General features: G+C 41.2%; 2 protein-coding genes across 3 annotated transcripts; both read left to right on the top strand.

The window, feature by feature from the left end:
* The first annotated feature begins 127 nt into the window (after window positions 1-127).
* On the top strand, window positions 128-10,031 carry LOC134421214 (heterochromatin-associated protein MENT-like). Of its 2 annotated transcripts, none has more exons than XM_063161864.1 (8): window positions 128-2,414; window positions 3,678-3,854; window positions 4,198-4,245; window positions 4,670-4,807; window positions 5,343-5,460; window positions 6,143-6,285; window positions 7,362-7,529; window positions 8,518-10,031. In XM_063161864.1, the coding sequence occupies exons 2-8, from the start codon at window positions 3,687-3,689 to the stop codon at window positions 8,929-8,931; spliced, it is 1,197 nt and encodes a 398-aa protein (XP_063017934.1). In that variant the 5' UTR covers window positions 128-2,414; window positions 3,678-3,686; the 3' UTR covers window positions 8,932-10,031. The 2 variants fall into 2 exon arrangements, with proteins under 2 accessions (XP_063017934.1, XP_063017925.1); XM_063161855.1 differs by having other exon boundaries at window positions 4,198-4,284.
* A 5,065-nt stretch (window positions 10,032-15,096) lies between these two features.
* LOC134421174 (heterochromatin-associated protein MENT-like) lies at window positions 15,097-27,116 on the top strand. Its single transcript, XM_063161761.1, has 8 exons — window positions 15,097-15,171; window positions 16,702-16,877; window positions 17,931-18,017; window positions 19,642-19,779; window positions 21,717-21,834; window positions 22,606-22,748; window positions 25,056-25,223; window positions 26,082-27,116. Exons 2-8 carry the CDS (start codon window positions 16,710-16,712, stop codon window positions 26,481-26,483), a joined length of 1,224 nt encoding a protein of 407 aa, XP_063017831.1. The 5' UTR covers window positions 15,097-15,171; window positions 16,702-16,709; the 3' UTR covers window positions 26,484-27,116.
* The last annotated feature ends 138 nt before the right edge of the window (window positions 27,117-27,254 follow it).

The following is a 27,254-nucleotide window of genomic DNA, read 5'->3' as shown; positions in this document are numbered from 1 at the left end:
CTGATACTGGTGCTTCTTTTTTTGCTCAAAAAGTGGTTAACACATGTACTTTCTAATCTCTGTCCCACAGCAACTGGAAAATATTTAACAGCATTATAGAACTAGGAAAATAAAACACATGTGCCTCACAACCTTCTGCTTTGTAAACTTTCACCCTTACAACACTATGTCCAGCCTAGCACTGTATACTGCTTTGCTCTCATTTTACTTTGCCACTTATTCACTGGTTTGAGACAAGGTAAAATGGGAGAACCAAGTCTACAGCTAATACATGCAATACTAATGGCCATAAGTGCTTTCTGGAAGATGAATGTGAATCTCCCAGATCATATTTACTCCTGTCACTGCTCTTTCTCCTAAGTGAGTGCCCTGATCAATCATGCATGTTTGCAGGGAATGCTCCTGACTATATGAATTCACAACAGACAGCAAAGAACCAGGTTTCTTAAGGACTTGCACACACCAACAGCTATCTTACTACAAACACATTTTCTTGAAACAGCAGAACTCCCTTTTCCTGGAAGAGACTGCTGACTGTCCCTGCATCCTTTCTCTTTTCATTCAAGTGGTCAGCTGCTCCCAGGGTCCCTTCTGGCTCTGCTTCCCAAATGGGAAGGAACATAGGAAAAGTGTTATGAAGCACGTGCTTTATCCCTATAGAGCCCCAAGAGAAATGTCTTCTGCCTGTCTCAGCTGTAAAACATGACACTGGATCCCTGTGCATTCAGTCCAATTCTTCCATGCCCTCCTTCACCTCATGGAAGAGCAGCATGTCCCCATGGATAAGCCTCTTAAGCACTTCCTGATAAGCCTTGGGAATAAAGACAGAAAAGTCACACCTGGAAGGCCAAGGAGAAACAAAACTGTGACAACATGAACACAGACTCACTCAGGCCTTTAAAGTCAATGGAAATATGAGTAACTTTTTCTCCCTCCTTCACTATTTGAAGCATGGTTGCAAAGATGACACAGTTGATGTCCTTTTGGCAGTGCCATATCATTACTGAGTGGCAGCGGCCACAACATATGAAAAGTGAGTTGTACATTAGGGAACAACTTTTTCCCAGAGTGAAGAGCCATGCTGGAAACGTTGTGGGATCTTCATCCTTGGAAGGGCTATGGCTAACCTTATCTACTCATGGCCCTGCTCCAAGCAGGAGGTTGATCTCTGGATGCCCCTTTCAGTTAATATCTGTGATTTTTTTTTCTCTCTCTTTTCAAAAGCCACTCTGCCTTGCAATCTCCCTTTCTCACCCTGTATGGCTTCCTTGTATCTTGACTAGCAAAGGCAACTATTTTGCTCACAGATATATCTCTGGGACTTGGCAGTCTCCTGGCTTGGGCTTTCTCACCACCTAACCATTCAGTTGACTTTTCTCCTATCCAGATTTGTGGAGGACATACTCATTATACTAAAACTAGCACTTGTTTAATTTCTGGCATTTCTTCACTGCCTTGCACAACACTGATTTTTGACATTTTTTAGAATTCTTGACCCACTGTATTCCTGTAATCAGGCTTGCAGTAAAATGCTTAGCAAACAGTACAATTTCCTTCCTTTCCTGCTCCTTCCGCTGCCCTCTAGAGTCTTAGAGTTGTTACCACCTTGTTCTTCTTCCATCACTGTGTCTCTTCTGCGACTTCAAAGTGACAGCTCTTGTGCCATGTTTACCTCTGTTGTGTCTCTCTGTCTTTGCTTGAGCCCTCCCAGCGGAGTTGTTTCAATTCTTGCCCTTCTCCTTACTGTGCAACTCAGGGTTTTGCAGTGTTTGTCTCAAATGATTCCCAACCATGACTGCAATGAGATTTCTTCACCAGCCAATGGAGTCTCCCTCCCTTGCCCTCCTTCACAGCTTTGTCTCTGTGTTCCTAACAATCTTCAGTCTGAAGCTGGACTCCCAGTGTCCAATTCAATCATTAAACTTGGTGTTTTATGCTGAGGTACTGCATTTGAAACTCAGGAGTCCCAGAGCAGAGAATCAGACCCTCAATATCTGCTTAAATCCAGAAACCAAAACAAAGTATTGTGTAACCTTTTTAAAATTCACTTATTTAAAACAACACAGCAGTTCTCTCCACAGCACCAGAAAACCTTCGGAATCAGCAACTTGCTTTGCTATCCTGTCGGTAGGCTATTGTGGTGCAACAACAGACTTGGGATTTTAATTCCATTGTCCTTTTGAAATCTCTAAATCTGAAAAGTGACCAGGTCAACAAAAAGGCCAAAACTTTGTAAGATCTTTTGGGGATGTGGTAGAAAGGAACTTTGGGTAGGTGGGCACAACCTGGATGTAGATAAAAAGGAAAGGGAGGGGCAAGCAGTACTGTGTTCCCTAATTTAAAAATTGCTTAACACACAAATGCAGAACCTGACTGAGGACAAGAGCTAAGTCTTCTCTCTCACAGGATTAAAGGTAAATATTTAAATCAATTTAAGTATATTTTGTGGTGTTTTTAAATGCAATCTGTTCCATGTGTGACTGTATGGATAAATGATAATACCCTTGTGTAATAATGCATTATTCTTGCCTTGTGTTTTTCTAAATGTCAGCCATTAGAGAAAATAATGCTGTAAGCCCATGGAAAACTGCTAATTTGGGGCAGAATTATTCACAAGCAGGAAAGTTTTCTTAGGGCAGCCACTGCATTACAAGTAAAATCTTCATTTTGATAAAAGAATTCTGTACTTCAGGTGAAGGCACAGCACTGCACATTATCAGACCACAGACTCAGAGGAGTACTCATTAGCTAAAACCAGAAATTCCCATCCTGATGCTCTCTTGCTCCTTTCTCTCCAAGGAAAGAAAATCACTCTGGTACAGACATGGTCCTGAGGGCATACTGACCACCAGAAAGAATGTAGTTGTCTGGAAACAAATCACTTCATAAATATCTGCAGACTTCAGAGATTGCCCCACAATTTTTGTTGCTCCATTCCATAGATTCCATCCATAGATAAGACAACGAGAATAATCTAAGCATTTCTGGTTTTATAAATGGTAAATTACATGAGGCAGCTACTACTGGGTAGATATCTTAAAGCCTAGAGCAGTCATAACCTCAAGGCATCTGGCAGTTTCTGGGGGAAAAAAAATTGCTGGAACATTCAGAAGGGGTGGTAGGTACACAGAATGAATAAACTGTGTAAGTCTAAATGGAAACAACAGCTTTGCTGTTCATGGTACTACTCAGAATAGGTTGCTGGCCAGGAAAAGCAAATGAGCCTAAAAATTATGCCTAAATCCTTTTGCAGTATCAGCTGTCAATTCTATACAGATGCAAATGTAGTAGTGGGACACTTAAAGAATGTACTAAAATGTGAACCAATGTACTAAAAATGCATATCATTTCCCCTGTGAATGTTGCTTTCATAAATCATTAGTTAAGAACAAAAAAGGAAAGAAATACAGAGGTTATAAATCTGCACATCTTTGGAGATCAAAGACAGAAAGAATCACAAAGAAAACTGCAGCTGTAGAGGGAAAAAACCTAAAAGAAATTGGTGCTCCTAACAGGTGGCAACCAGTATCTGTGTGGAAGATAAACATACAACTATGCTATTAGTTTTAGTGGCTTAAAGGGATTGTTTTGCACATGCAACAGCTCTCATTAAAGTGTACTATGTACAAAAATTTAAACATTCAAAGAGTACAATTCTGTTTGTTGCATCTTTCCAGGTTGTGAAAATGGAAGTGGTCTCCACATCAGTTGGCAACTTTACTGTTGATCTCTTCAACAAGCTGAATGAGAACAACAAAGGAAAAAACATTTTCTTCTCCCCTTGGAGCATATCAGCAGCTCTGGCTCTGACATACCTGGGAGCAAAAGGACCTACAGCAACTGAGATGGCAGAGGTAGGTTACTCTTGTACTATTATTGTGGGGAGAATCTTTTGGATTTGCACAAACCCATTCCTGCTGTTGGGAGAAACAGCTGTGGAATGGAGTTCTGCCTTGCAGCATGTAGATAAGATCACAGTGTTGGTGGTCTGGGAGGGGTATGGTGCTACTCATTGTTATTCCATGGGATTTATTGTCACTACAGCTTCAGCAGCCCTTTGATTAGTCCCCTAAGCAGCAGATAGCACAGTGAGTTATCACAAGGAGAGAAGCATGACAACCATTTGATCCCCATTTGACTTTAAGTCTCACAAGGCCCTTCATGCCTATTTCTTATCTTTGAAAACTCTGCTTGCAGGTCCTTCATTTCAACGTGGGAGCAGGAGCTGAAGCTGCTTCTTCTGTGGTGAGACCTTCTCGGGGGAGACCAAAGAGAAGAAAATTGGTATTTGTTTGAAGTGAAATTCCATTATAAATAACCAAAATATCCAGATAGAGTTTTAGGAGTCCAGCATTTATTGTCTGCACTCCTCCTTAAAGTACAAACCCCAGCCATACTTCACAACAGGATGATGTTCAGTTCCTTTCACTCACTCAGACTCTCAGAAGCTGAAAGGATGAGTCACTGGGATGGTCTGGAAGGTTTGTTATATGACAATTCAGTTAATCCAGTCACAAACAGAGCTCTGCAAATTTGCATTGATGTTAAACTTGGGAAAATAAAAAGTAAGGAAGAGGAACTAAATCCCTCTCCTATACGCATTGCTTAGCATGTTTTGAAAGCTTGATGCAAAAATTAAATTGCTGAATGTTTGGTTTCTTTTTCCAAGGATCCTGAGAACAAGCAAACTGCAGATATTCATTCTAGCTTCAAGAAGCTCCTGACTACCATCAACAAACCCAGAAGCACCTACTCCCTGAAAAGTGCCAACCGCATTTACGTGGAAAAAACCTTCCTATTATTGCCTGTAAGTTAAATCTCAGGGAAGAGGAAGAAAAAGTGCAAAAATATTTCTCTTTTAAATTATTTGCCATTAACAGAACAGTTTGGAAGCTGACCTTGAATACTGCAAATAGGAGCTCTGGACTCCAGTGATAACCTTAACTGGAAAATACCAGTCAGTCTGCTCACAGAATTTAAGGATGCATTGCCCTTGACTGTATTGTAGATCCCTACAACCCTTTACATGAAATGTGCCTTTAGTATTGGAACCCTCAATATATAAAACTGTAAATGAGAAATTAAATAAGCACATCCATAGGATGCATGCAGCCTTCCTCACTTCTCCAGATAAATCTTGGAACAAAAGATGTGAAATTTCTGTTCTTTGGTTATTTCTTACTTATTAACCCACAGTCCAGCAGAAAATAACAGGCAAGATCCTGCAGTCCTCAGGTCAAATAATCAATCAAGTATAAGAGCTAACAACTTCCTTTTGGGACTAAAAGTAGCATATTTCTCTAGCACAGACCTTTTTTGCTTACTTTTTTGTTATTTTTCAGACATACATACAGCTCAGTAAGAACTACTATGAAGCAGAGCCACAGAAGGTTAACTTTAAGACAGCACCAGAACAGACAGGAAAGGAAATCAACACTTGGGTTGAAAAACAAACTGAGGGTAAGCTGGGCTCAACCCCAACATCTTTGCTCTCCCACAAAGTCAGGCTGCCCTCTCCCTTGGGCAGGTGCCCTTGCTTCCCCAGGTGCTACTGCAGCAGCCAGGTCATGCCTTCCAACGTGGATGTGGGCAGTGAGCGGAGATATGGTGGGAGGACAGACAAAGAGCAGCACACTTCAGCAGCTCCAAATGCCTGATGTGGACCTCATTGAGTTCCCTGAGGAGATTCCCAGTGACTCCACAGTGCTCTGAAGCAGCTGGCACAAACGTGCCCTGGTGCTGCACCACTGGCAGAGCAGAGAGAGGGGAGAGGCACCTCTGCCCACCAGAGTGCTCCAGGGCAGGGGGGGTATGCCTGCCTTGCTGTACCACCCTGCACTGGGCAGAGGGGCTCCTCCTTCTACCTGCTGTAACCAGTCAGTGAGGCTTGCTGCTTCTAGCTGCTTGCCATGAAGCTGAGACAGCTTTGGAAGGAGTAAAGCCCTGTCAGCCAGGAGGACAGGTCAGGAAACAGCTTCGGAGAGTGTAAAGAATTACACTGATTTACCTCAGAGGAGCATTTTAGGGAGCAGGGCATTGAGGCATGGACTTTCTACTAAGAAGCTGTACTGAGAGAAAAACTGATCAAAATGTACTCACTGTGCTATACTGAAATGAAACCTGACTCTTATGCTTTCAAAAGGCAAAATCAAGAATTTGCTGGGTCCACGAGATGTGACAAACTCCACCAAGCTGATCCTGATAAATGCCATTTACTTCAAGGCAGAATGGGAAGTGAAATTTAGGGCAGAAGATACAGAACTGCAACCCTTCCGACTGAGCAAGGTAAGTTCCTCCTTCTTACTGTAAACAACCTGGTCACAACATCTATTGCTGAAATCTTTCAATTTCATAAGTGTTTTAGGTAGCCCTGTGGTAACTAGATCCTGTGAAAAGCTGGTTGCAGCAAAATCTGTCAGTTCTTAGCTCACTGAAACATTAGGATGTGCTCAGGTAAATGTTAGCGAGCTCCAAGTAACAGCTAATGTTTCCAAAATCACTATAGACATTTAAAACTTTTCAGTAAAGCAGTGCTAAAATTGTCTAAATTGTAAAAACATGATTTTGAGAGTCCAGGCTCCACGGATGGGAACTACATGGCATGTCATGGTTGAGTACAGCACCAGGCCTCTGCGCTGTGCAACCAGGCTGGGCACAATCCTTCCTGCTCAAACACAGCTGCAACAGGGTGCCCTGAACTGCTGCATGTCTGCATGAGGCTAGAAGCAAGGTTAATGGCATGTACCCAGGAGGGATGTTAATGAATTCACAGTTAAAGAACTCTGTGCAACTTCCACAAAATCTACCTTCTTCTCTCTGGTTAGCATATACACGTTCTGCTTCCTTGAATGAAGGGATACAGATGTTAATAGAAGTTATACACTCCTGACAAAGTGACTGTCTCCCAGGAACTCTTCTCATCATGAGCTCATTTGCTCTCACACTAAAGTTATCTTTTCTCAAGCAATCAGCTTTTTTTCCCAAGCAATTACCTTTTATCCCCAGAGAGAGGAGATCACTGATAAACTGCACAACACTCATCCTCTTAAACCACAGCTGCTTTTCTGCCAGAGTGTTTTAAGGCCATATCCCACATGTGCTCCATACCCCTAATCTTGCAGACATTTCTAACCCTCTTCCTCCTTAGGCATTTCTTGGGGAGAAGAGAAAAATATCTCTTCAGCCCCTACAAAAGCTTTGGGACAGACACCAAGATAAGCAATGCTGTTCAGTCAAGAAAAGCTTTGGAAAATGGATAATAAATCACTGTTTTAAAAGTTTATAAAATTTCCTCTCCCTGCACTGAGACATCATCACCCTTCCATTCAATGATTTCTTACTTATAAAAAAATACTTTCCAGAACAAGACCAAGCCTGTAAAGATGATGTACATGAGAAAAACATTTCCAGTCCTCATCATGGAAGCAATGAATTTCAAAATGATTGAGCTGCCATATGTGAAACGTGAACTCAGTATGTTCATCCTCCTTCCTGATGACATCAAAGACAACACTACGGGTCTTGAACAGGTACAACCATTTTGTATACTACTCAGTCATTTAAAAAAAGTAGGGCAAGCTGACAATAATATCTCCCTATCTGAGGACATGCTATCATGCTGCTTGACCTCATCCACTAGCTGAATTAATTTTCTCTAATACTTCTTTAATCCCAAGAAAGTTCTTCCCCTTAGTTTGGCAGGAACTGAAGACAGGCAACACTTTGCATAATCAGATGCTCAGCTCTTCAGCAGCCCCCTTGACTGACACCCAATTTTACATGATCTACATGTTCAGGAGAGACACCACCACATACAAAGTCATAGGTTCTTCCTTTTCTCGATGGCCTAGATGTTTATTTCCATATTGTTCTCACTCTTTTTCCCCCTCTCCCCTCCCACCATTTGCCTGCTCGATAAAAAACTAGAATTTTAGTGAGACTGCATTTGCTACAACAAGATCTGCTACTGTAGTTAATATAATTCCAAGATTGTTAAATTCTTGGAGTCTATACCATTCATTGCTTTCCTCCATTTGATCTGAGCTGAATCCTGGTGGCATAGTGCCCAGGATACAGAGTGGCAGTGAAAGACTTTGCTGGAAGCACTTTGTTTCAAAGCTGTCAAGGAAATATAGGCAATAATTTTAACACCTGTTTTTATAGAACTGGACCAAACTATGTGCCACGCAGCAATTTTAGTCACATCAGGACTGAATTTAAAAAGAGGAAAGAACTACCATGGGGGATGGAAGCTGTTGAATGTCCTTCCTATCTCTCTTTTGCTATGAATTTGGAAAGGGCACTGCTCAAAACTTTGCAGCATTAAGACTCATATACTTGTGGCACACCTTGTCTCTGATCATTAGTAAAACCAACTTCTTTCATGCTTTCAGCTAAATGTTACATTTACTATTTAAAATGTTTAATTCATTACATTGTCATAAAATTTATTAATTCATAGTTAATGAATTGTTTTTCCCTGCAAAAACCAAATTCCTTCTCTTTCTTAAATGATAGCTGGAAAGAGAACTGACATATGAGAAGCTGTCCAAATGGGCTGACTCCAAGAAGATAACCGAGACTCTTGTGGACCTGTACCTACCTAAATTCGAAATGGAAGAGAGATATGACCTCAGCGATAATCTGATCAGGATGGGAATGCGCAGTGCCTTCAGCAGCAATGCTGATTTCAGTGGAATGACAGAGAAGGATAGAGTGATGATCTCCAAGGTTTTCCACAAGTCTTTTGTTGCAGTTGATGAGAAGGGCACTGAGGCAGCTGCTGCTACTGCTGTCCTTGTAGAACTAACAAGTGCACATGATAGCCATGTTCTGAAATTTAGGGTTGACCACCCTTTCTACTTCTTCATCAGACACAACAAGTCCAAGAGCATCCTTTTTTTTGGTAGATTCTGCTCTCCTCTAGAATGAATAATTACTTGCTCTCAGCAACCAAGGTTCACTGTTCAATGGAAAAAATGTGAACCGTGGTGCTAAAATCTCAACCTTAAGCCATGTAGCCACCTGTACTGAAGTGCTTGTTCTTTTCCTTCCAACCAACCTCCCTCAAAGAAGGCAGCAAACAGAAACTATCCTGAGCCACCAAAGAACAGGCCTCTACTGCTTCCTTCTATTGTCCTAATGAGACAGTCCTGAACAGAAAAAAATGCACAGAATTTTGCTCCTTTTTATCAAATCTGCTCTTCTGGCTTTGTTGTTTAAAAGTAAGGTGGAGTCATAAAAGCTCTCTGCACACAGCCCTATGTCAAATGCTGACTACAAGGGAAATGCAATTCATTCTTTTGACTCTCGCAGAGAGGATAAAGTACCCTGAAAAGAAAAAAACCAAACTTGTAGAAATCTGTATGCTTCATTTTTCTCTCCTTCCCTCACTGGGAAACCTGCATTTGTACTGCAATGCTATTTCATAACCTTAATTTCAAATTTCAATGACTGTTGGAATTCAACAAAATTTAATACAAATCCAGAATAATCTCAGAGTGCCCCTTACCATCCTTGTCTCACCACATGTCTATAGGCACATCACATTCATTCTCTCCTGCTCTTTCAGCTTTCTGAAAAAGACTGTGAGAGAAAATTGTCCAACCCTTAATATTAAATTGCTGACTTCTAATCACATTGCATTTTTTCCTTCATTTTCCTAAATTTTTTAGTTTAAGGTTGTTGAGATTTCCAACCAGCAAAAATGCTAAGCAAACTATTAGCAACATGCCTTCTTACCACCTTTTTATTGATATGTAATCTAAACCTGTTAGAATTTAAATCTGCTTCCTCTTTTTAATTTTACTTAGCTATACCTGTTTCCTGGTTAATACCTGCAAAGCTTCCTTGCCACCTGTAATAATGACCAATGTTTGATTTGTACCTTATGAGTGCACCTTAGCAAAGATATTTGTGGTATTGACAGAAACACCAGTGAAATTTTGATTTTGATTGATGCTTTACTTACTATTTTACCATGAGCTGCATTTAATGAAATAAATAAACTTGAACTTGTTTGTGTTGTTCAAGACACTGAGTTACTTGGTTCTCTTATAGCATCCTGCAATCTGCACAGCTGGAGCATGTTTCCATTCTTGTCATTCCAAATCAACCACCACACCACCCCAACTGACAAAGCTGAGAAACTTTAACATACTTGTGTCTTATTTTCACCAGGTTTCAAATAGGCCTCCAAACACTGCTATTCTGTGTGTCATCCAGGCATTTACAAACATACCTTTCACAACACGCTATAAATAAGGAGTCTGACAAGAGGCAATGGCCCAGAACAGCACCTTCCAAATATCCCTTTTGACCTTGTTCAACAGCGAACAAGCAACGTGAAAAAAAAAGAACCTTCCACACATCCCTCTTACCCATGTGCAATAATGAACAAACCATGCTGTACTGGCAGCATCAGTTCCCTCTGACAGCTTGGGAGGGCAGCAGTTGTGCTATCCCTGTGGCATCAGGAACAGCATAAAGTTTTGCAGCCATTGTGGCAGTCCAATTACTGCAAGAGGGAGGTACTGGAAAAGCATTTACTCTCAACAAAATTCCACCTATAATTACAACTTGTTCCACCTCCCCAGAAGGTATTCTATTTGGAACTACATCTCCCATCAACAAACTATTTCCACATCTTCTTCCCTGTACAAAGTGCTGCTTATAAAATCAGCGCCCTCCCTTGCCTGTAAGCCACAGCTCAGGATTTAGTTGTCTGTCCCTCAGGACTGACCCCAGTGCAGCCCAGATGTGTGCTATTGACTTGGCTTTACTGAGAAGTTTGTTCTTTATGTGTGGAAGAACACATAAGTGAAGGCTGTGAAAAAATAAGAGGAGTGAAAACAGAACCTCTGAGGCTCTCTCTCACTACAGCACAGTGACTGCCAGCTGGCGAGAGATGCAAAAGGTCAAACAGGCTGGGTTGGCTACCAAGCCACTCCCAGCCTCAGCTTTCCTTGAAGAGTACACATTCCAGTGTATGACTTGGAGTACAAGTGAAATGTGTGAAAGAGAAGAAAAAGAACCCATCTAGTGCTGCAGAGCTCATCTACTGCAAGCAACACTGGAGCTGCTTAATTTGTGCCTCCCTGCATTACTGTCATGGTAACCAGCATCTGGCTCTCAGGTCAGGGTAACCCTTGCAGAAACAGAGAATTGTCAGGGTAGAAGCGGCTATTTGAGATCATCTGGTCCCACCCACTATGCAAACAGGCTTAACTGATGCTGGTTGCACAGGGCCATATGCACTGGATTTTGAATACCTGTCTCCACCAATGGAAGATACACAAGCTCTCTTGGCAACCTGTGCCAGTGTTTGACCATCCTCATAAGTGACCATCTTCATCCTCTCTTATGTTCAGACTTGAAATGTTCAGACAAAACATGACCTTCATGTTTTCAGCCTGTGCCCATTGCCTCTTGTCATCTGTCATGGTTTGACACTGGCCAAACACCAGCTACCCACAAAAGTCGCTCATCTACTCTCCCCTGCCACAGGTGGGCAGAGGAGAGAAAAAAAATTGACAAAAGGTTCATGAATTGAGATAAGGACTCAATTAATGAACCTCAATGTCATGAAGGCAGAAAACATTCCAAGGGCAGTGGAGGTACAAAGTGAATTAGAGGAACGAAGTGAATTTATTACAAACCAAATCAGAGGAGGATAATAGGAAATAAAATAAGCCCTTAAACACCTTTCCTTCTCCCAACCCCTCTCTCCTTCCCATCAACAGTGCAGAAACAGGGCATGGGGATTTTGGTCAGTTCATCACCTGGTGTTTCCTTCAGCAGCACAGGGAGAGGAGTCCTTCCCTTGTGAGACCATGGGGCCCTCCCACGGGAGACAGGTCTCCATTAACTTCTCCTGTATGGGTCCATTCTCACAAGCAGAAATCCTCCCAAAACTGCTGTGGTGTGGATCATTCTTTCAGGAGGTGCAGTCCTCCAAGGCCAGGCTGCTCCAGCCTGGGAGCAAGGGCCCCTCTCCCCACCCAGTCTCCCATCAGATTGCAGCCTCCTCCAGACATCCGCTCACTCCAGCATGAGCACCTCACCCACGGGCTGTGGGTGGATTTCTGCATCCCCCATGGATCCCCATGGGCTGCAGGGGCACAGCTGTTTCATCATGACCTCACCATGGCCTGCAGAGTAATCTCAATTCCTGCACCTGGAGTGCCTCTTTCGCTTCTTCTCCACTGACCTTGGTGTCTCCATGTCGTTTTCCTCACATGTTCTCACCTCCTCCTTTTCTCTGGTTAGAAAAACACTGTGTGTTTTTATTTTCTTCTTAAATTTGTTATCATAGAGGCGTTAACAACCTTTCTCAGCTTTGGCCAGCAGCATGTCCGTCTTCAGAGGATCAGGGAATGGCTCTGTTGGGCATGGTGGAAGCTGCTGGCAGCTTCTCACAGGAACCACCTTTGTGGCCCCCTTGCTACCAAAAACCAGGCCATGCAAAACTCTGGGAACCTCTGAGAAGAGCCTAGTTCCTTCTTTGTTACACCCTGTAAGGCATTAGTCAAGTAACAGGTGCAAGGTGACTGCATTTCCAAATAACTGTTTTCAAGAAGCCTTGGGTTTGTTCTGTATCATCAAAATTTGCAACTTCAGGTCCACAAACTCCTCTTTGAAAAGCCGCAGTAACTTTGCAAAGCAAGACTCAACACAAACACATTGTGAGCACAGACCACTTGTCACTTAGTGATTCCACGCTTGTCAAAACCCAGCATATTAACATGCTTTCAGTTTATCCTACAATGAAACATGGGGGTTTTGTGTTCCAGTACCAATGTCAGATTCATAAAATAATCCCTGACACCTCTGTAGTAGACAGAATTAATGAAAAGCAGAAATGGTAGACATAGGTTGCATTAACAAAGCCAAGAAAATTTACAGTGTTGGTGTACTGTTAGTATACAAGACAAGGACATATAAAACCCCACTCTAACTGCAATGCAAATGCATCCATATTTTAAAGGTTTTATTTTTTCAACAGAAACAGGCACAAGAACCCCGCTTTTCAGGTGTTATTTATAGTCCTGTCTTTGCAGTTCTATTGTAACAGATATGACACTTGGTCTCAGTTTCTTCCCAAGCAACATAGCTGAATAGGATTTTTTGCAGAGAAAAAAATCCATAATTAGACTTAGTCTAACACTGATTTTAAGTTCTGCTGCTTATTACTAGCACTAACTGCAAGTGAACTCATCTTAAACAAATGCCCAAAAGGCCCACTCAGAGTGGATAATTTACAAAGTACAGATATAGGAATATGTTAGTTAATCAGGCAGCAAGATACAACCTTCCTGCTGAGCCAGATAGGAATGAAAGATGGCTTCAAAAATGACCAAATTTCTTCATCAGTATGACAGGGAAAAACGACTGGTTTTATCGAAAAACATTTTTATGACCATTTGTCAAAGGTCAGTCCACTTGGAGTCAATAGGTCAGGCATTGTGATGCAGGGAAACCTTTTTTTTACCATTCTGTCTGCATCAATTCATGACTTGTTCTCACTGTTTACATCTAGCACTGCAAAACCAAGAGCACTTACTTGCCTAAGGTGTTTCCTTATGTAACTCCGATGTCTCTTACCAAACAGGATCTTGCAGCAGCTGGTGCATACCACAAAGTGTGTCTACACAGTTGGAGCGCCCTTTCTTCATCTTCCTGTATTTTTGGCCAATCTTTGGAGCTTGTAGTACCACTAACTGCTTGGGGGTTTTTCTTCTATAAGTTTATCTAAAAAACAAGCAACAGCATATTAAGATACAAGCAGAAACATTTCTTAAGCTCATAAGTAAATACAGCAATACATTTCTGAAGCAAGAAATTAAGATGAACAGGCAAGGCACAAAAACTGCACTTAAAAACAAAAGGTATGAAAAAAGCAAGGCACACGTATCTCTCTAGAAACCTTGCATGGCATATGTAGCAGTCAGATTTTAAGTGTACAGAAGGACTAAAATATAATCCTTGTTCAAAAGATGAACTTCATACTGATGCTTTTTCCATACAGGTTGTCAGCATGCAGATAATTTGTTTACTCTGCACGTGCCATACTGGTGGGCAGGGGCTGTTCTTTCCAAGGTTGAATGTAGCAGAAAAGACAGATCATGATCACAATTGAAATTCATCAATACAATTTAATCTGAGTTACAAAGATTAAGATCAGAATTATACTGGTTTAAAGTAAAACATTTGATTACATCTTACATTACATCTTTGCTGATACCCAGTTTTACACATTCTCCTGTTTTTGATCCCTGCTCTTATATGACAGTTTCAGTAAAAGGAATCATTACAAGCAGAGCTTCCAAGTAGCTTTTCAGCTTTTGGTGGATGATTCAAACTCCCTAAGTCCACCACAGAGGGATAAAAAGCTCAGTACAATGCAGGGCCTGTAGGTATTTAAAGCACCTTCACTGACTTTGCTAGGACCAGAAGTCTTTCAAAACAACATCTAACAGTCCAAACGAGCCCAGAACTCACTCTTATTTCATCATTTATTTTAGGTGACTGCATAAATACCATCTGAACTTCCTTTGCAATACGTTTTCTTAAAAAAAAAAACAAAAAAACCAAAAAGCAAAAGTGCAAAATATCCTTGGACAAAATAAGGACTTTATGTGACCTGAGGTCTACAAGCATTTAGATGCTTCCCCTCAAATTTTAAGAGGATCAATGAAATTAGCAGTCTATTTCAATATTCCCTTTTAGCCATAGCTTTGAGAACAGTTTATATTAATTTCTCCTGCTGGTAGAGTATAGAGAAAAGGAAGCTGTAAAATCATTTCACCATATCTGTTGGCAATGCAGAGTGGTTGAATTATTTTCTGCAATTCCTACTTTTTTTTGCAGGCCAAACTCCACGGTTGCGGAGGACACCTGAAGGGAACTGGAATACTGGCCTTCATGTTCCAGGATATACATGTACTAGCAGTGACCTTGAATTGAGGAGGTCTCTAAGTTCTGAAAGCAAGTGACAGAGAGGAAAACTAGGAATAAATGAGGGAACGTGCACATTGTTAAAAACCAGAAGAGGATGTAGATAGAAAAGGAAGGTGCAAATATTTCTACACTTCCAAAAGGACTCATTGCCCCACAGACTGCCACAGACCCTGACTGAAGACAGATCTTAACTCCTTTCTCTCAGGATTTCAGGTAATTAGACATTCCTATCAAAATAACTAACTTTTATTTGAAAGTCTTAAAAATTCACTTTAAATTCTTTGGAACTGAGTGGTTAAATGATGGCACAAAATTAATTTAGGGGAAGGGAGTGTTTATTTTTTTACTATGAAGTGTAGCCCTTAGGAAAACTCTCTGCTGACGCAGAGTGGGCAGAATGCAAATCAGGGTTGGGCAAAACCTTCAGAGCCTGGGGAGGGCAGAAAATTTCCTGATCTGTAGGAAGGCTGCCTTAATGACCAGGGAGTATCAGCATCTCCAGGAACAGCAGTAGGATATGTGATTTGAAGGACCTAAAAATGCTTAGGTGTGAGCTAGGCTGCATGGCATTCACCTCTGAAGCGCTCCTGGGAATGCTTCAAAGCTCTTGCTAGAAGCTTTAGGAAGCTTTCTAGGAAAGCTTTAAAAACATAACTTGAGGACCTCAGAGGCTCCAGGCATCTTGGACACTTCATGGAAGCAGCCTGCTTTGAAGACTGCAGGTTTTGATTTAACCACACAAGTTGTGGGTGAATATGGTTTTAAATGCCCAGTTGCTGTTGTTGATCTAATGCTTAAATTTTACTTGATGCCATCTTACACTGACTTCACCAAATGTTTTATTAGTCTTTATTCTGAAGAAGACAATGGAAAAGTCTGAGTTTGTCCCAATATTTATCAAAGTATTAGATGGGTCAAAAAATGCTAATAGGATGCACAGGTTAATTCCAGAACCATGCATGAAAAATCAATTTAATCCTGGGGTTGTGGTTATTTGTTTTCTTTGGTTTTGTCCTGCAAAAACATAGCTAAGGAAAGAAGCAGAAGAGGGATGGAAAATATGCTGGATAAACCAGCAGGAAACCAAAGAAAATTTGTTGTTGGTTAAAAGAGGAACTATTTAGGGTTGCATGTAAGATAAAATAATTTTCTTGAAAAACATAAATTAGCAAATCCAGACACAGCTTCCAAATATGGGTTTATCTACACCAAGAACATATAATAATCTGTATCTCTCTAGTAGTCTTCAGGATATATCTGTAGTAAATCACCTGATTTCAGCTTTTTTTCAGCAGAAAATAACTGAACAGGAAGTTTAAACAAATAGAAAAAAAACCCAAAGTAGCACGGTGAGAAATTATTCTTTTTCAGTCTCTCAGAATCAAATAATAACTCTATGAAAATATGGGAAATAGCAAATAAGTTTTTGAAACAAGTCTAAACTCTGATAACATTTCTAGCTAAAATCGTACTCAACTGATGAAAACCAAACAAACCTGGCAAGGACACTGAAAGTGATGAGGAAGGAAAAAATAGTACAGGTCTTAGAAAGAAACCTGCTAGCTGACTGTACTTGGTCTCTGTGCAGTATCTTACCCAGTAAAAACCTTCACACTGTTTTTGAGAGGGGCAGGCAGTCTCCCACTTGATAGTTTTGAATTTTTTAAAATAATGGCAGCTTTGTATTTTTTAAAACAAGTGAAGGAGCAGCCACCACCCCTCTCTGACACTTGTTTGTCTCAGGTGTACCAATGGAATCTCTCTCAGTGTCAACCAACAGCTTCACTCTGGACCTTTACAAAAAGCTGAATGAAACTTCCAAAGGCCAAAACATTTTCTTTTCTCCTTGGAGTATTGCAACTGCTCTTGCCATGGTCCACCTGGGTGCAAAAGGTGACACTGCAAGCCAGATGGCTGAGGTAAGCTCTGAAATTAGCCATGTACCACCTTTGGGGTGCTCCTATATAAGTTGCACTGTTATTCTGCCTATGGAGAACAGCAAGGAACAACATGGGAGGACAGTGATCTGCAATGCTGACAGCATGAGTAGGGCTATTTTCTGTACCAACATTATGGAAGCTCACTTCCACTTTATTTCCATGATCTCTGCTCTGCACCAACCCTACATTTAGCTTACACTTACAGTTCACAGAGCATTGCAAGTGATCTGCCAAAGAGCAGTTATCAACATTTAGAGGCTGCTCTTGGTCTTGCTTGGAGCTCTCTGTTCCATTTTAACTGCTTTATGAACAGAATAATAAACTAACATAGGGCCCAAAAAGTAATGAGGACACACCTTTATTAAAAAAATTAATATGGCACTATGGTATGCTAGAGAAAGGAAATCTGGAGATAATCTCTTGGGCAAGATATCACTGCTTCTAGATCTCAGCTGGTTCTGGCAGGAGTATATCTGCTTTTTCATACTGCAGACAGTAAAGCAAACTCACCTGAACATGTGTTTGGCTGCACAGGAGAGGCAGAAATCTTTGTTTGTGACATAGTTAGTCAATAAAAACTGTAATTCTTCAATGAATAATGGAGATATGTAAGCACTGAAAATATCAGAGAGCTATAGAATATACTGAGTTGTAAGGCACCCACGAGGATCACTGAATCCAACTCATGGCCCTGCACAGGAGTCACACCATGTGCCCGAGAGTGTTGTCCAAACACTTCTTGAACTCTGCCAGGTTTGGTGCTGTGGCCACCTCCCTGGGGAGCCTGTTCCAGTCACAATACTGATCCATTATTAAGGAGCCCATGTGGCCAAAATCTATCTAGCAATGACACAGTTACAGAGATTTAATCAATGTCCTCAATTACATATAATTGTCCTCAACAATTTCAACAGACTATCATTGGGCATGGCTGGTGGATTACCATAGAAAACTAAGATATATACAACCCTTGGGCATGTTAATCTCAAACAAACAAGCTGTCTTTATGAACATTTATCATCATCATCACAGGTTCTTCATTTTAACCAGACTGCAAGAGAAGAAGGTTCATCTGAGACAACAAGGCCTTCTCCTGCAAGACCAAAGAAAAGAAAGATGGTATTTATTACAACAAAATATTCTGAGATAAAAATCTCTGAGAATGGGATAAGTCTAATGCAACCACTGCTTTTAGGCTTTTAACATCTGCTTGTTTTCAGTCTATTATTTACTGTCTAAGTTCAGTAAGAACTACATACAGAAAAAGTGAACAAGGAAGTAATATGGTGATAAAACTTATTAATTCAGTCTTTCAAAAGCAGAACTGAAACACTAACAGCATCTTGATTGGCCATAATACTGTCTCACTTGGTTTTAGCTGGGCTGTAGAAATGTCAAAAAAACATTGGTCCTAATATGCTTTGGACAATTCCATTTCTTATCCCCTTGGTTGGGATATTTTTTCTGCAGTGATAAACAACCGCTGCCTTCTCACCTGTCTCCAGCCCTACCCAATAAAGTCCCTTCCTCCTTTTGTATGTACAGACACATCAGGCAGACAAAATTCCCCTCTAAGGTAGTGTCTGTTGACTCACCCTTGCTCATCAGCTCCCCAGAGACTTGCCAGCAGGAGAAATGGCCCAGATCTTTTTCAACAAATGAACTCCCTAATCAATGAAATGCATTAAACTCAATCAAGTCATAGTTTTTTCGGCATAGAAACTAAAAGAAAACTGAAAAAAATTAAATTAGATTAACTTCAAATAAAAAAGGCAAGGGGATTATATCATTCTCTCCCTTGATGGTGTGAGATGGTTCTTCAAGACGAATCACTGCACTCACATTCATTTTAGCAACTCACCGACTTCATAAATTGTATCAGAGTCTGTCTAATCTTTTCCTTCAGATATTTCCCCCTATTGACTCTTTGTTCTGTTCCCATCCCATTGAAAAACAAAAAAACAGCCTCTGCTATCCTGGGTCCTCTAGCTACCAAATTCTTTCCCAGGTGTGCTTCCTGGCAGCCCACATCTCAGCATGAGTGAGAAAAGACCACAGCAAGGAATGACAGACAAGTCACCCTGAGTCAGTGGCAGAGACTCTCGGTGTCTCACGTGCAGGGCACCGTACAGGACATGGCGGGGGACACTGCATCCAGGCAGCTGGTGGGGAGCAGCTGGCAGGTGGCAGCTCATTCCTCCATTTGCAAAGCAACAGCTGGAAACAGCTGGCAAGCAACCTCATCCTCCCTAAAACCATCAACACTGACATCCAGAACAAGCTCTCTCCAAAATCCAAATAGCAACAGAAAACACCCATGTGAAACAGGAAAATTTGAATAGTTGGCAAGTCCATGCCCTGACATTAGTTTCTGTGTCGGTAGAACACCTTCTCAAAAGCTGTCAGGCTGCATTGATGGATCCTTGTGAAACTGAAAGGTCTTGTGAAACTGAAAATCAGGCCTGAAAACGACAAACATGAGGAGATTCAGCTTCCTTGGTGCACCATCATATGATGCCCCCAAATGCCTACAAAGCACTGCAGAAATAAATCATTGCCCTGCAGGTAGAATCCCATTTTTCTAGTTATACACAGTGCTGCAAACATATAAAAAGTTTCTCAAAAAAGTTTCATTCGCTGAAACTCCTTTTTAATTAAAAGAACATGAACAATTTAAATAAAGCAGGTGCATCAGTCAAAAAAAAAAATTAAAAACCCATATTAATTGGTGTCTCTTTCCAAGGATCCTGAGCATGAGGGAGCAGAAAACATCCACTCTGGCTTCAAAAAGCTCCTGTCTGACATCAACAAACGTAAAAGCACTTACTTGCTGAAGAGTGCCAACCGACTGTATGAGGAAAAGACCTACCCATTACTGCCTGTGAGTTGAACATCTTTATGTGGGAATATGCTGACATTAAGAGTGATTATCAATAGAGATGGTGAAAAAATCCAAATTATAACACTGGGCATGAGGACAGCCACAGAGGGCTAGTCTTGGATAGGCAAGAGGTCCATCTGTTTCCAGCAGTGGGCAATAGTTTGGCAAGTGCATGAGAAAACTCTGTAGTGATTCTTCTCCAGAATCTGCTGTGGCCACCACCTGATCTGCAGCTCAGGGACTTCTTGAACCAGAGGGCATGTCTACTTCAGTGACCCTGATGAGCTGTTGTTTCAGGATTTTGCACACTTGTCTTTTGAATCTATTTCAGCCCTCAGCACCAGGATTTCCACAGCTGGGCTACACTCTGCAGGAAGCCCCTGTGCTTTCTGAGCTTGCTGCCTGTTGGCATTGCTGTTGGTTCATCTCCGTTCTGAAGGACATTTCTCCACATCTCTGGTCACCCTCATCCCCAATGTCTGTATTTTTTATACTGTAGCATTTCTGAGACTGGGGAGGCCACAGCTGCATTGCAAACTCAGACAGCAGACACACTACAGTATTATAAAGTGCCATTATAGAAATTTCTCTTTTGTTGTCTACTCTTTCCTTCATAGTTCCTAAATTTTCATTTGCATCTTTGGCCATGATGAGGCAGTTTTTTTTCATGCACCTGTCCATTACAGCTTCAATACCTCATTCCTAAACCATATCAATCACTTCCTGTATCTTACACTTTACTGGATCACCTATAAATATGTTATTATATATATTTTAATGTAAACATCTAAACTTTGGTTTTATAGAAAAAAATACTGTAACACAGATGCCAGTACGCATATCCTTGTGGCACTCCAGCAGTAATAACCCTTCATTGTGAATGGTTTTTCCTCCTACTCTTGGTTTCTAGTCTTTTAAACAAATAAGATGTATCTCCGTAGTCCAATGGATGCTCAGTCTTTGGTGACAAGCCCTACAAAATGCATTTTGGTAATCCAAAAAGACTGTAACAGCTCAGTCATTTTACCCATATGCTCCCTAACACCTTCAGAAAACTCCAACATATCTGTGACTTTTGATTTCCTATTACAAAATGTTGTTGACACGTCTCCAATAAGTCACATGAACCCATATACCCACTACGCCTATTCTACTCATTTGCCCCACACCAACTCATGAGTTTGTAATTATCTTTATCTCTGAAATCTTTTCCAGACTGATGTTGTATTAATCATCTTCCAGGTCTCTGGAAAGGGGTTTTAAATGAGATTACTGTTCTTTGATTTTGGCGTTTGTTTGGTTTCCTGAGTAATCAGCAATTTGTCTTTCTGAATGTGTATTGCTCATTTTCTCCATAATCTCATGTGCATTTGCTTTACAGGGAATCAAGGGAATTTCCTGCTGGGAATCTCCATTAATGATTTCACAGCAGACAGCAATGGAAACATTAATCCTGCTTTTCTGTCATGACTTTATTCTACCAAAACATTCCTTTTATTGTCCTCATAAATTTTTGGCAGGTTCCCCACCTTTGAAGCAAACTAAAAGCTTTTGTTTAACTTTATATGAGACTATTCTTCCATCTTGTAGTGAACACAGGGAAAAAAAAGTATTTAAATTATATTAAAATGTCATTTTGAGAAATTAAAAAAAAATGTAAAGGTTTCATGGATATTTCAAAACTAAAAATTTCCACCTTTGATTTCAAACACAAAAATTTGAAGTATCAGTTTCCTTGAGACTGAAGTTTGATCAGTCCTTACTTAATATTTCGAATAGAATGTATCAGGCCTTATTAAAAAGGTTACTGCATGTAAACCAAGTTTTCTTAAATTATGTATTAGCAGAATGTATAATCTGTTAAACTGATTGTAACTAATATTTTTATAACTCAAGTTTAACTAAATAACCACACATTCTTTAACCCTATCTTTCAGAAGTTCTTACAACTCCTTACAAGCTATTACAATGCAAAGCCACAAGCTGTAAACTTTAAGAGAGCTGCAGAACAAGTCAGAGCACAGATCAATTCATGGGTAGAAAATAAAACTGAGAGTAAGTATCATTCTGATGGCTTTTTTTTTTTCCTTGTCTAACTTTCAAATGTTTTGTATTTTAAACTTTCCACATTTATTGCTCTTGCAGCCAAGAATCCATAAAAGGTGGAAACTCAGGGCAGGGAGGTGATGAGCAAAGTACATCTAAATAGTCTGAAGAATGTCTCTCTCCAGCCTAACTGCTGCTCTTTACAAGGTCCTTCCCTGAATTCTTTATGCTGTAGCCTCCTCTGAGCCATTGCTGTTCAAAGGCATGCACAGGTACATACTGTGTGGCTACACAATGATTAGTGAGGGTTTTACTTCTGCATTCTTCAGCTGCTTGCAACCAACTTCACAGAACATCCAAGATATTCTGCTTTACCCACTTCCAAATGCCATTTACTACCAAAACTCCAACAAATATAATTAAAAAAAATATCCCAGAGAATTCATAGAATGGTTTAGGTTGGTAGGGACCTTAAGGATCATCTCATTCCAACCCCCCTGCCATGGACAGGGACATCTTCCACTAGACCAGGCTGCTCAAAGTCCCATCCAACCCGGCCTTGGACACTTCCAGGGATGAGGCAGCCACAACTTCTCTGGACAAAGGATACAGAGATACTTCAAACGATCATTTTTAGCATATGTACAAGATAAATACATATAAAAACCCCTCCCAAATGCAAACATTTTTGAAAGAGAGGTAGGCACAGAAAAAGAGCAATTAAAATTGGCAAGTTGTGCAGTCACACTGGAATAACAGTCTCTTTGCCCGATTTTGAAGGGAAAATACAGAGTCTGCTGCCTGCAGGATCACTCCATTCTCGCACTGTGCTGGTCTTAGTAAATGCCATTTATTTCAAAGGAAAGTGGGAGAAGAAATTTCTGGAGAAAAATACTTCTGAGATGCCCTTCAGAATAAGCAAGGTAAATTCCTTGTCAATATGCCTGTTGTCCTATGTCAATATGTCTATCACTGAGGAGAAAATACTTCCCCTGTATTTCATATGCCACTGCAACATTACATATAGCTGACAAAGTGCTATAAACTCAGGGAGAATACCAACTGTGAAAAGAACTCAGCATTGTCTTGTTTATGCATATCCATGAAAACCGGATTTTCAATTTATAACTCCTCAGTATCAAAATACTTGGGAACAGTTAAAGTTAATTTTTTTTTAAAAGTAAGCTAAGCAAAGTAAGTTAAGAAAAGTAGTTTGAGGACAAGAAGAAACTTCTGTAAGTGCCATTTCCAAACAGGAGCATGTTGCCTTAGAGAGCAATGTTTGCACGCCTAGGGCTCACTTCTGCTCTTGGGACCCTGAGATCATGGGATCTAATCCAGCTGTTCTTCCCACACATACCCTAGGTATTGCACCAAACCTCACAGGGAACTTTCATGGGGTTTGTCATTTTAGCTGAGTGTGTGAGGGTGATCTATTCAGATGATCTATTCATTGAGCTAACAGTTTTTAAATGATCATGCACTGACAATTCCCAGTAGCTGACTGCACGCATATTTTTGGACTGTGTCAAAAGCAAGCAAAACTATTTGTCAATGGAAGCAAAAATTTTCTTTGACGTAGATTAAGGGTGCAAATACCTTTTGTATGCCAGGCAGTGTGAAGCAATTGATGTGACTGTGTACTCGAAACCTACTACACTACATGTGCAGTTTTAGGATCTGTCACAGCAGATGGTTGTGGTGGGTGACCTTGGCCGGCCACCAGATGCCCACTGAGACTCCCTATCACTGCCCCTTGTCAACAGGGTAGGGGGAAAAAATAGGATGAAAAGGTCATGTATGGGTCAGGGAAAGAACAGGGAGAGAATTTACCAATTGCCATAACAGGCAGGAGGAACAAGTTCAACTTCAAGAAATTAATTTACTGCCAATTCTCAAAGTAAGTTAGTGAAGTAAACCAAGCATAAAGTGCCTCCCCCCAGGCTCAACTTTACTTACAACTCACCTGTGCCCCAAAGCAATGCAGGAGACTGGGAACAGGCTAATGTTGTAGTCAGTTCATTGTACATTGCCTCCACAGCTCCTTCCTCCTCACACTTTTCCTCTGCTCAAGTGTGGGGTCCTGTTGTTATCTTATTACAAAAGTCCTATACCTTCTCAATGATTGCTCACGGGCAGCTCCTTGCAGCACTGAGTCCTTCTTCTCCACAGCACAGCCAACAAACTCCAACTCCCTCCTCAACCAGCTACCCCACTCTTTTGCGGCACTCTTCTTCTTATTGGACACAGCTGTGGCCTATTAAGGGCAGGCCTGTTCCTAATCTTTGGTGATTAGCACAGCTGCAACTCCTCAGGTGTGAGACTGCCTTCTGCCCTATGTTTATTTTCTTACATTCTATCCCCCCACAGGGTCCTATTTATTCAAAGTCCTTCACATTCAATGTGGGTCCTTCCCATTGTGTGCAGTTTTGCAAGAACTGCTCCAGTGTGAGTCCACTGCAGGGTTATAGGTGATGCCAGAAAAGGGCTGCTCTCCACAGCATGACGGGTCCTGCCAGGTGCTTGCTCCAGCATGGGATCTCCAGGGTTTGCAGGGTGGATATTTGCACCACCATTGTCTTCACCATGGGCTGCAGGGGAATCTCAGCTCCAGAGCCTGGAGCACCTTCTCCCCCTCCTTCCTTACTGACCTAGGTGTCTTCAGGGCAGTTTCTCCCACATCATCTCTCTCAGCTCTCCCAGCTGCTTTTGTGCAGCAGATTTTAGCCTTTCTTTAACATGTAATCACAGAGGCGCTACCAATGTCACTGACTGGCTCAGCTGGACAGTAGCAGGTCTGTCCTGGAGCCAGCTGAAACTGGCTCTGCCTGACAGAGGCATCTTCTGAGGTCTCCTCACAGAAGCCATCCCTGCAGCTTCTCCACTACCATGCAAACTGAATATATCCGTGCCAGAAAGGGTTTAATTCACAGGGTGAGTACCAAGGCCTGCAGAGAGTTACTTAATTATCAAAGCTTAATCTTTATTTTAAATTTAGAAATACATTACATGGGATTCAGTTCATAGGTATTTAGCTTGTGTGTTTATACTCATTTTTTATAAAGATCTCAAAGACTTTGAAAAGGGAGTGTATGTGATCCTGTCCAAAGAAAAGGGTCTGGTATCCAGATACTGCTGAATCTTGTACTTGTTTTCAGTTCAACGAAGCAAGTAAATTTTATCATCCTTTTAATGTGTAAGGTAATTTTTATGTCTGAAATTTTTTCCAGACCAAGACTAAACCTGTACACATGATGTTTTTGAAAGATACATTTTTCATACTCCATGAAACCACCATGAAATTCAAAATCATTGAGCTGCCATATGTGGAAAATGAACTCAGCATGTTCCTTCTCCTTCCAGATGACATCAATGATAACACTTCTGGCCTGGAGCTGGTAAAGCTGACCTACTGTTGCATCATATACACTATGAAACAGTAACAGAAACAGATGAAAAGAGTGAGGAAGAACAAGCTACAAAATCACAGTAGAATAGTTCTGATGTGTTTGTTTCAGAAACTGTAACACCATAATTTTCCGCTTAGAATTCAGGACATGCGGTAACTTTGCAAACATAGTACATCTAAAACCTATGTCCACACAACAGTCTTAGACTATTTTGTATCCTCTTTCCTATCACCAGAATAGCATAAAGAAAGCAAGGATCACCTCTGAATCATCATGCCCTAGAGTTATCTTCTCCTGAGGGTTGTATTAATGAATTTTTATGTTATTTTCAGTCTGGATTTCCAGCTGATGGTTTGTGGTGGGGTTTCTCAAACTAAGTGCTGACTACCCTGACCCAGAAAGTGCCCACAGCAACTCATGACTACACCAGGATCAGTTTCAGATTCTAAACAGAGCAGGGCAAATACATTTATTTGTACCTCAGTTCCCATGCATCCCATTTATTTATCACTACTAAGAGAAAATATATCCATATACACACACATCAAGCACCAATTATTATTGTTATAAGTAATACATTGAAAAAAAGCAATGTTCTTCACACCAGAGGAAAAAATTATAAACTACTCTGAGGCCTCCCCACCTTTAAGAAAATAAACAGGAGTATAAGTCACTCAGCACTTTGTCAGATCATGCCCTCTAAATATGATGCACATTCCATCTGTAGTCACTGCTGGTAGCTGGGTCTTGCTTTACATGTTCTTGATAAGCAATAAGACACTGGTCTGTGCATGTCTTATCTCTGTCCTTCACATTCCAATTGCTTTCTTCCTCAACTCATTGCAGGTGGAAAGAGAGCTGACATATGAGAAACTGTCTGAATGGATCAAATCAGACAATATGATGAAAGCTGAAGTGGATCTATACCTGCCCAAGTTGAAGTTGGAAGAAAATTATGACCTTAAATCCCCTCTGAGCAGCATGGGGATACGAAACGCTTTTAACCCAGGTCAGGCTGATTTCACAGGAATGTCAGTGAAGAAGGATCTTTTCATCTCAGAAGTTATTCACAAAGCTTTCGTGGAGGTCAATGAAGAAGGTACAGAGGCAGCAGCTGCCACAGGTGTCTTGATGATGAGATCAAGAATCCCAACAATGACTTTCAAAGCGGACCACCCTTTCATCTTCTTTATCAGACACAACAAATCACAAACCATCCTCTTCTTTGGCAGGTTTTGCTCACCCTAGTCAGTGAGTCCTTGCCCTGAAGAGCAGAAGATGCTTGCTTGCTAGCACAGAGGCAAACCCCAAACCTGAGGCTCTCTGCAACCAGGGGAGCAGGACTTGAACCCCTTCCTCATTAGATCACACACTCTGGTGCCTGAGGCACAGCTTCTCCAATGTTTCCTTCCTAAGCTGAAGGGACAACCATGGCAGTGCCACGGGCAGTATGCGATGCCTTGCACCCCCAGAGCAATCCTGGCTATCATTTGGATCAGGCCATCACGGGTAGCCCTGTCCTTATCACTTTATACCACCATGGTATTTCTATCTCTCCCACCCATAGCACTGTACAAATATATCTCAATATATCTCTCACACTCACTGCACAAATATATTTTGCCAGAGTCTTTCTCCTTACCCTAATATGAGGGCCACTTATCCTGATGGGGTCCTAGTATGTACCCCCAGCCTGCAGCAATCAGACCCAGCTCCTGCTATTTAGCCCTAGACTAAGCCCTGGAGTTAACACTGGAGGCAGATCCTCCCAATCTTCACCCTGTGGCCATCCCCTTGCTTTCCTTCCACATCTCAGCGGCAAGTCTTCATCAGCCCCCAATAACCCTGTATTGCTCCACAGATTCCTTGTAATAAAATAAAAAAAAAATAAAAAATTACACTTCTCTTAGGGCTATTTGCCTCACTCAAACCCTCAGGAATGCGAGGAAGGGTTAAACCCGTACGGTGTCTGGCTACAGATCAATTTGGCTGAAAGCGATCCCAGCTTCAGGAATGAGT

Source organism: Melospiza melodia, chromosome 1, assembly GCF_035770615.1.
Source record: "Melospiza melodia melodia isolate bMelMel2 chromosome 1, bMelMel2.pri, whole genome shotgun sequence".
Classification (NCBI taxonomy): Eukaryota; Metazoa; Chordata; class Aves; order Passeriformes; family Passerellidae; genus Melospiza; species Melospiza melodia.
The sequence above is the reverse complement of the archived record's forward strand: the minus strand, read 5'-3'. Positions and strand labels throughout refer to the sequence as shown.

Bases quoted from the DNA above. Each gene is read 5' to 3' on its own strand.
- LOC134421214 (XM_063161855.1), top strand. From the start codon at position 3,687: ATGGAAGTGGTCTCCACATCAGTTGGCAACTTTACTGTTGATCTCTTC. The intron at 4,808-5,342 runs GTAAGTTAAATC...GTTATTTTTCAG, and splicing joins AAACCTTCCTATTATTGCCT to ACATACATACAGCTCAGTAA. The intron at 6,286-7,361 runs GTAAGTTCCTCC...AATACTTTCCAG, and splicing joins AACCCTTCCGACTGAGCAAG to AACAAGACCAAGCCTGTAAA.
- LOC134421174 (XM_063161761.1), top strand. From the start codon at position 16,710: ATGGAATCTCTCTCAGTGTCAACCAACAGCTTCACTCTGGACCTTTAC. The intron at 16,878-17,930 runs GTAAGCTCTGAA...TCATCATCACAG, and splicing joins CTGCAAGCCAGATGGCTGAG to GTTCTTCATTTTAACCAGAC. The intron at 21,835-22,605 runs GTAAGTATCATT...CCGATTTTGAAG, and splicing joins GGTAGAAAATAAAACTGAGA to GGAAAATACAGAGTCTGCTG.